The following is a 10,000-nucleotide window of genomic DNA, read 5'->3' as shown; positions in this document are numbered from 1 at the left end:
TGTTCCAGTGACGGTCAGTGTGTGTGCCTGGAGGGCTGGGGGGGCCGGGACTGCAGCGTGTGGCTGTCAGTGTCTGTGGAGTGCCGCTTCTGTGGTCCCCAAGGCGTATGTCACGTGCAAGGCGGTAGTCCGGCCTGCTACTGTCCTGACCCCAACGTCGTCTGCTGTGAGTGGTCTACAGGCTGCCCTGACGTCACTGCTGCACCGCGCAGCGTAGTGCAGTACGGGGCAGCGTAGGGTAGCATACGCATAACATGTCATATGATAGCATAGCGTAGCACAGGGCGATAGCCTCGAGATGGCCTTAGTGGTCGGTGAGACTCAAAGCTCCATCATTGGATTTGATTTTAAAATAGCGTAGTGTTGCGTAGCATAACATAGCATAGCGTATCGCAGCATAGCATAGCATATCGGTATCAGTATCAGTAGCTCAAGGAGGCGTCACTGCGTTCGGTCAAATCCATGTACGCTACACCACATCTGCCAAGCAGATGCCTGACCAGCAGCGTAACCCAACGCGCTTAGTCAGGCCTTGGGAAAAAAATAATTAAAATAAATAAATAAAATAATAAAAATGAACAACAATGACAATAAATAAAATAGGATGAAATTAATAAAATAAAATAAATGAATAACTAGCATAGCAAAGCACAGCGTAATAGCGAAGCACAGCATATCAAAGCACAACATAGCATAACATAGCACAGCATAGCAAAGCACAGCGTAACAGCGAAGCACAGCATATCAAAACGTAGCGTAGCATTGTTCACTTTCAGTATCTCAAGGAGGCGTCACTGTGTTCGAACAAATCCATATACGCCGCACCACTTCTGCTGGACCAGGACTTTGAGAGGATTGAAATATATCAATACACTGTTATAATATAAACATATACTATTTGGAATAGTAGTAGTTGTATTAGTAGTAGCAGTAGTGGTAGTAGTAGTAGTAGTAGTTGTTGTTGTTTCTTCTTCTTCTTTTTCTTGTTGTTATTATTATCGTTATCATCAGTGTTAATGTTATTTGTTATTATTATTATTTCTTCTTCTTCTTCGATAAAATGTCGTCATCATCATCAACATCATCATTATTGTTATGATTATTGTTATGATCATCATCTTCATTATTATTATTGTTGTTATTATTATTATCATTATTATTAGTTCCGTCATCATCATCAACATAATTATGATTATTATGATTACTGTTATCATTATCACTACTATTATTACTATAAGACATACCGAAACCAACAGACAGGGCCTGGGATCGACATAGATGGAATGGTGGTCCAAGGCAAAGGTGAAAGCACAAAGAGACATGATAAAACTGGAGATCAAGAAGGAAGAGGAAGATAAGAGTCCAGAAGGCAGTCCAGCAAGGCCAGCAGGGGCAGTGGACAACATGGGAAAATGCACTTCAAAGGAGCCTCAGCTGGAGCGACATGTGGAACATGGCCCCTCTGAGGATCAGCTTCATCCTCAGATCTGTGCACGACCCCCTTCCCTCGAATACAAACTTGGTGAAATGGGGGAAAGCAGAGGACCCTGTGTGCCCACTCTGCCATGGTAAACAAACAGTGGAACATGTCCTCTGCTCATGCAAAGCGGCGTTGAACCAAGGACGGTACACATGGAGACACAACCAAGTACTAAAAGATATTGCACACGTGGTGAGCACTGTCTAAGGAGCACCACCACCACCAGAAGTTCCAGTAGAGTTCTGCTCTGCAGAAGGCAATTATGTCTGGCCAGGAACAGCATCCAAAGTTTCCAAAGCATGGAAACGTGGGCTGCTTGATGGTGCCGAAGATTGGGAATGCACAGCTGACCAACCAGAGGGGAAGAAACACCTGGAAATCATCACCAAGAGCGGCATGAGACCTGACATAGTACTCTACTCCAAGGCAACGAAACAAGCGATTCTGATTGAGCTCACTGTGCCATACGAAAGAAGAATGGAGGAAGCCCACACCTACAAAACCGAGAAGTATGCTAGTCTAGCCAGCAGCCTGACAGAATCTGGCTTCCAAGCCAAAGTCCTCGCCATAGAGATTAGTGCAAAAGGGTTTGTGAGCACATCTGCCTACAGCCTCATGAAACAGCTGTCGATTTCTGGCAGAGAGAGGACATGGGCTCTCAAGGCAATGGCAGAAGCAGCAGAAAAGAGTTCCAGCTGGATCTGGTCGAGGAGGAATGAAAGTAAACTTCAAACTAGGCGTATGATGGCTCAGTGGTTAAAGCGTCTGCCAGAAAAGGTGACTCAGTTCTGAAGTGGCGACCACCCTGGATACGCGGGTTCGAACCTGCTGAGGACCAGGGAAAAAAAGGCGGCAATACAAGGGCACCCAGGAGTCATGACCTGGCCCCTTAGAGTGTAAGGAGTTAAGGGCCGAAACACTTGACTGAGGGGGGCTTCTGCTCTGAAGACCTTGTACTGTCCAGCTCTCCCTAGAGTTTCTTATCATCGTCATCATCGTCACCATCACCATCGTGATTATTGTAATTATCATTACGATCATCATTATCATTATTATTCCACAGCCCTGGATTGCTCCACCCCCCACGCCCTCCAGCCCCACCCCTACAACTGCCGTCTCTTCATCCAGTGTGCTTGGGGCGTGCCCTTTATCAAACAGTGTCCAGGCAACCTCTACTTTAACCCCGCCCACTCCGTCTGTGATTGGCAGCGGAACGTGCGATGTGGTTTTAGCTCCGCCTCCCAATGGCTGTTGGTGTCTGGATAAAGGACGCGGGTTAGTGATTTGGGGTTTCATTTTGTATTTGTTTCTTTGTTTGAATCCGGTTTATTTCAAGGCCTGCGTTTTAGTGACACCCACGGGTTTGCACAGACGATAGACCTGTTGATATCTGGTGGTGTTCTGTATGGCGGCCAAATGACTTAGTCGCAAAGTTGTCAGAAGAAAAGAATTACGGTTAATTCAGTTTTATCTTTGATTTTACCGCTTTTTTTCCCCCCAAACTTCTTGTGCGATTTATTTTGTTTTTATTTTGTATCGTTTTCTCCTATTTATCTTGTTTTTATTTTGTAATCGTTTTCTCCTATTTATCTGTTTTTATTTTGTATCGTTTTCTCCTATTTATCTTGTTTTTATTTTGTATCGTTTTCTCCTATTTATCTTGTTTTTATTTTGTATCGTTTTCTCCTATTTATCTTGTTTTTATTTTGTATTCCTTTCTCCTATTTATCTTGTTTTTATTTTGTATCGTTTTCTCCTATTTATCTTGTTTTTATTTTGTATCGTTTTCTCCTATTTATCTTGTTTTTATTTTGTATCGTTTTCTCCTATTTATCTTGTTTTTATTTTGTATCGCTTTCTCCTATTTATCTTGTTTTTATTTTGTAATGTTTTCTCCTATTTATCTTGTTTTTTATTTTGTATCGTTTTCTCCTATTTATCTTGTTTTTATTTTGTATCGTTTTCTCCTATTTTCTTGTTTTTATTTTGTATCGTTTTCTCCTATTTATCCTGTTTTTATTTTGTATCGTTTTCTCATATATATATATATATATATATATATATATATATATATATATATATTTGTTGCTGTTTAATTTTGTTTTCTTTCATTTCCTTTTCATTTGCTTTTTCATTATACAGAAGCACATACATTCAAGTTCACACAGACGCATGCGCAGTACACACGCAGATACACACTAACAAACACAGACACACAGACACGCAGACACACAGAGACACACACAGACATGCAGACACACACAGACACACAGACACACAGACACACACAGACACACACAGACACACACAGACACACACAAACACAGACACACAGACTCACACAGACACACGCAGACAAACACAGACACACGTAAACAGACACGCAGATACACAGACATGCAGACACATACAAACACAGACACACGCAGACAAACACAGACATCAGATACACACAAACACAGACACACAGACACGCAGACACACACAGACAAACACAGCCACGCAGACACACAGAGACACACGCAGACACACAGAGACACACACAGAGAAACACAGACACAGACACACACACACACACATACACACACACGCGCGCGCGCGCGTACGTTCTTAAGATATCGCGTTCGTAAACTAACGTTCACATGCTAGAGTTTGTAGCTAACGTGATAAGCTACTGTTCGCGAGCTAACATTCTGTGACCGAACCAACGTTTTCCAGTTAACGTTCTTCAGCTAAAGTTCGTGAGCAAACGCGTCGGCAAGCTAACATTCGTTAGCTAACGTTCAGGAGATAACATTCGTAGGAAACCTTCGGGACGTGATGTTTTTGAGCTGACGTTTGTTTACGTTCGTGTGCTAGCGTCGACGGGCGCAATAGCCGAGTGGTTAAAGCGTTGGAGTTTCAATCTGAGGGTCCCGAGCTCGAATCTCGGCAACGGCGCCTGGTGGGTAAAGGGTGGAGATTTTTCCGACCTCCCAGGTCAACATATGTGCAGACCTGCTAGTGCCTGAACCCCCTTCGGGTGTATACGCAAGGAGAAGATCAAACCATGTCAGCGTTCGGTGGGTCATGGAAACAAGAACATACCCAGCATGCACACCCCGGGAAACGGAGTATGGCTGCCTACATGGCGCAGTAAAAACGGTCATACACGTAAAAGCCCGTTCGTGTACGTACGAGTGAACGTGGGAGTTGCAGCCCACGAACGAAGAAGAGGAAGAAGAAGCAGAAAGCTAACGTCAGTTGGTGCTGAACGTTTCAGATATGACTGACGCTGTGGAGGGGGTGCGGTGGAGGGTGACGTCACCATGACGACCAGGGAGCGTGGTGGTGATGGAATCAATGACGTCACAAAGACCCAACACGCGAGGAGAATCACCCAAAGCGAGTCACCCAAAGACCATCATCCTGTAACTCAAAGAGAAACGTTCGCTTTTTCTTCCTCTCCTTTCAAACCGAAAACTTAAAGCGCCATATACATAACCTCCACCTCCCTCCACATCCTCACCCTCTCAACCTCCCTTCGCACGCACGCACGCACACACACACACACACACACACACACAGTGGGGTAAGGTGGGAGAGGGGGATGGGGGGTGGGGGGTGGGGGGGTGGGGGGGGGGGGGGGGGGGGTAAGAGGTTGGCACACGTTATAAAGGGAGACAAATGCAACACCCTTAAATGAGTTACGCGATTACTTCCCTTGGATGTAAAATGCCGCACCGATTTTTCACGCTTTTTATTTATTTGTTTATTTATTTATTTATTTATTTTGTATCCACCTATCTATCTATCCATCTATATATCCATCCATCTGTCTATCTGTCTATCCATCTATCTATCTATCTATCTAACTAGGGGCATAGAGGGTATTTTTGGGTCTGTTAATTTTGCTGTTGTTCCTTGGTGGTATCTCTGTTAACTTTCTGTGATTGGAAATAAAAGATTAGTCCTTTCTACAACACCCACAGTGATTATTTACTTTTACATCATGTCGGAGTTGGTCACGTCATTTCCCACCGCTGATTCTGGAGTCATTTTCTGGCTGTAGTTTCGAATGTCAGCTTTTCTGTGTCATTCTCTGGCTTTAGTTTCGAATGTCAGCTTTTCTGTGGCATTTTCTGGCTTTAGTTTCGAATGTCAGCTTTTTTGTGGCATTTTCTGGCTTTAGTTAAGAATGTCAGCTTTTCTGTGGCATTTACTGGCTTTAGTTTCGAATGTCAGCTTTTCTGTGGCATTTTCTGGCTTTAGTTTCGAATGTCAGCTTTTCTGTGGCATTTTCTGGCTTTAGTTTCGAATGTCAGCTTTTTTTGTGTCATTCTCTGGCTTTAGTTTCGAATGTCAGCTTTTATGTGGCATTTTCTGGCTTTAGTTAAGAATGCCAGCTTTTCTGTGGCATTTACTGGCTTTAGTTTCGAATGTCAGCTTTTCTGTGTCATTTTCTGGCTTTAGTTTCGAATGTCAGCTTTTTTGTGGCATTTTCTGGCTTTAGTTAAGAATGTCAGCTTTTCTGTGGCATTTACTGGCTTTAGTTTCGAATGTCAGCTTTTTTCTGTCATTTTCTGGATTCAGTTAAGAATGTCAGCTTTTTTGTGGCATTTACTGGCTTTAGTTTCGAATGTCAGCTTTTCTGTGGCATTTTCTGGCTTTAGTTTCGAATGTCAGCTTTTTTGTGGCATTTTCTGGATTTAGTTTCGAATGTCAGCTTTTCTGTGGCATTTTCTGGCTTTAGTTTCGAATGTCAGCTTTTCTGTTTTCCTCTTTCTTTTCCTTTTTCTGTTTCCCCTTATTGAAAAATCCTGCTCCCGCTTCATTCTTTTGTACTATTTTCTGCTTTTTGTCTTGTCAATTTTCTGTCTCTTGAACTTGAAATAAAAAGCTGTGTTCATGGAGTTTGAAAGAAAGATTCCTTTTTAAACATATTATTCAATTTTTTTCTTTCGTTTTTTGTTTTTTGTTGTTGTTGTTGTTGTTTTTAATTTCATTTGTATGTTTTTGTAATGGTGTGGTGGAGACACAGTCTTCAGTTCTCGTTTCTCAGTCACATTTTATTCTGAATTCATTGCACTTCAGTTTCTGGGAATGTCAGATTTGTTATGGGTAAAATTTTCCTTTTTTTCTTAAAGTTGTTATTTCAATCTTCTTAAATATTGTTGTTGTTGTTGTTCAATTTTTGTTTTGATATTGTACTTTGGTGTTGTTGCTGTTGTCATTATTTTCTTCTAGTTCTTCTGGTGTTGTTGCTGCTGTTGTAGTCGTTGTTTTGTTGTCTTGTTGTTGTTGTTTTGTTGTCGTTGTTGTTGTTGCTGCTGTTGTCATTGTGTTGTTGTCTTGTTGCTGTTGTTGTTGTCGTTTTATTGTTGTTGCTGTTGTTGTCGTTGTTTTGTTGTCTTGTTGTGGTTGTTGTTGTTGTTGTCTTCTTGTTGTCTTGTTGTTGTTGTATATTTGTGACTGACACTTTGCCGGCATCCACATAGACTCACACAGTTTACAGTTTTCTTATCAGCTGATAATCTGTGGTTCGTCAAATTCTTGTGAGTCTGACAGTCTGATATGTACAATCTGTTGTGAGTCTGACAGTCTGATATGTACAATCTGTGGTTCGTCTGACAGTCTGATATGTACAATCTGTGGTTCGTCTGACAGTCTGACATGTACAATCTGTTGTGAGTCTGACAGTCGAGTCTGATATGTACAATCTGTTGTGAGTCTGACAGTCTGATATGTACAATCTGTTGTGAGTCTGACAGTCTGATATGTACAATCTGTGGTTCGTCTGACAGTCTGACATGTACAATCTGTTGTGAGTCTGACAGTCTGATATGTACAATCTGTGGTTCGTCTGACAGTCTGATATGTACAATCTGTTGTGAGTCTGACAGTCTGATATGTACAATCTGTTGTGAGTCTGACAGTCTGATATGAACAATCTGTTGTGAGTCTGACAGTCTGATATGTACAATCTGTTGTGAGTCTGACAGTCTGATATGTACAATCTGTTGTGAGTCTGACAGTCTGATATGTACAATCTGTGGTTCATCTGACAGTCTGATATGTACAATCTGTGGTTCGCCATGTGAGTCTGACAGTCTGATATGTACAATCTGCTGTGAGTCTGACAGTCTGATATGTACAATCTGTGGTTCGTCTGACAGTCTGATATGTACAATCTGTTGTGAGTCTGACAGTCTGGTATGTACAATCTGTTGTGAGTCTGACAGTCTGATGTGTACAATCTGTGGTTCATCTGACAATCTGATATGTACAATCTGTTGTGAGTCTGACAGTCTGATGTGTACAATCTGTTGTGAGTCTGACAGTCTGGTATGTACAATCTGTTGTGAGTCTGACAGTCTGTTATGTACAATCTGTGGTTCGTCTGACAGTCTGGTATGTACAATCTGTTGTGAACCTTACAGTCTGGTATGTACAATCTGTTGTGAGTCTGACAGTCTGATGTGTACAATCTGTGGTTCATCTGACAATCTGATATGTACAATCTGTTGTGAGTCTGACAGTCTGATGTGTACAATCTGTTGTGAGTCTGACAGTCTGATATGTACAATCTGTTGTGAGTCTGACAATCTGTTGTGAGTCTGACAGTCTGATGTGTACAATCTGTTGTGAGTCTGACAGTCTGATATGTACAATCTGTTGTGAGTCTGACAGTCTGTTATGTACAATCTGTGGTTCGTCTGACAGTCTGGTATGTACAATCTGTTGTGAACCTGACAGTCTGATATGTACAATCTGTGGTTCGCCATGTGAGTCTGACAGTCTGATATGTACAAACTGTGGTTCATCTGACAGTCTGATATGTACAATCTGTGGTTCGCCATGTGAGTCTGACAGTCTGATATGTACAATCTGTGGTTCGTCTGACAGTCTGACATGTACAATCTGTTGTGAGTCTGACAGTCTGATATGTACAATCTTTTGTGAACCTGACAGTCTGATATGTACAATCTGTTGTGAGTCTGACAGTCTGATATGTACAATCTGTTGTGAGTCTGACAGTCTGATATGTACAATCTGTTGTGAGTCTGACAGTCTGACATGTACAATCTGTGGTTCGTCTGACAGTCTGACATGTACAATCTGTTGTGAGTCTGACAGTCTGATATGTACAATCTTTTGTGAACCTGACAGTCTGATATGTACAATCTGCTGTGAGTCTGACAGTCTGACATGTACAATCTGTTGTGAGTCTGACAGTCTGGTATGTACAATCTGTTGTGAGTCTGACAGTCTGATATGTACAATCTGTTGTGAGTCTGACAGTCTGATATGTACAGTCTGTTGTGAGTCTGACAGTCTGATATGTACAATCTGTTGTGAGTCTGACAGTCTGATATGTACAATCTGTGGTTCGTCTGACAGTCTGATATGTACAATCTGTTGTGAGTCTGACAGTCTGATATGTACAATCTGTGGTTCGTCTGACAGTCTGATATGTACAATCTGTTGTGAGTCTGACAGTCTGATATGTACAATCTGTTGTGAGTCTGACAGTCTGATATGTACAATCTGTGGTTCGTCTGACAGTCTGATATGTACAATCTGTTGTGAGTCTGACAGTCTGATATGTACAATCTGTTGTGAGTCTGACAGTCTGATATGTACAATCTGTGGTTCGCCATGTGAGTCTGACAGTCTGATATGTACAATTTGTGGTTCGTCTGACAGTCTGATATGTACAATCTGTTGTGAGTCTGACAGTCTGATATGTACAATCTGTTGTGAGTCTGACAATCTGATATGTACAATCTGTTGTGAGTCTGACAGTCTGATATGTACAATCTGTGGTTCGCCATGTGAGTCTGACAGTCTGATATGTACAATCTGTGGTTCGTCTGACAGTCTGATATGTACAATCTGTTGTGAGTCTGACAGTCTGATATGTACAATCTGTTGTGAGTCTGACAGTCTGATATGTACAATCTGCTGTGAGTCTGACAGTCTGATATGTACAATCTGTGGTTCGTCTGACAGTCTGATATGTACAATCTGTTGTGAGTCTGACAGTCTGATATGTACAATCTGTTGTGAGTCTGACAGTCTGATATGTACAATCTGTTGTGAGTCTGACAGTCTGATATGTACAATCTGTTGTGAGTCTGACAGTCTGATATGAACAATCTGTTGTGAGTCTGACAGTCTGATGTGTACAATCTGCTGTGAGTCTGACAGTCTGATATGTACAATCTGTTGTGAGTCTGACAGTCTGATATGTACAATCTGTTGTGAGTCTGACAGTCTGATATGTACAATCTGTGGTTCGTCTGAGAGTCTGGTATGTACAATCTGCTGTGAGTCTGACAGTCTGGTATGTACAATCTGCTGTGAGTCTGACAGTCTGATATGTACAATCTGTTGTGAGTCTGACAGTCTGGTATGTACAATCTGTTGTGAGTCTGACAGTCTGTTATGTACAATCTGTGGTTCGTCTGACAGTCTGGTATGTACAATCTGTTGTGAACCTGACAGTCTGATATGTACAATCTGTGGTTCATCTGACAG

General features: G+C 41.9%; 1 protein-coding gene across 2 annotated transcripts in view; it reads left to right on the top strand.

Annotated features, from left to right (window-relative positions):
• Positions 1-5,054, top strand: part of LOC143276700 (uncharacterized) — a 48,518-nt gene extending 43,464 nt beyond the window's left edge. For both annotated transcript variants that reach the window (XM_076581339.1, XM_076581338.1), the window contains 3 exons: positions 9-166; positions 2,544-2,755; positions 4,743-5,054. In XM_076581339.1, coding sequence (XP_076437454.1) covers positions 9-166; positions 2,544-2,746 — 361 coding nt within the window. In that variant the 3' untranslated portion in view covers positions 2,747-2,755; positions 4,743-5,054. The remainder of the gene's footprint in view (positions 1-8; positions 167-2,543; positions 2,756-4,742) is intronic.
• The last annotated feature ends 4,946 nt before the right edge of the window (positions 5,055-10,000 follow it).

The sequence above is a fragment of the Babylonia areolata genome, chromosome 32, assembly GCF_041734735.1.
Source record: "Babylonia areolata isolate BAREFJ2019XMU chromosome 32, ASM4173473v1, whole genome shotgun sequence".
Classification (NCBI taxonomy): Eukaryota; Metazoa; Mollusca; class Gastropoda; order Neogastropoda; family Buccinidae; genus Babylonia; species Babylonia areolata.
Note: the sequence above shows the minus strand (reverse complement) of the source record. Positions and strands in the feature narration are given on the sequence as shown.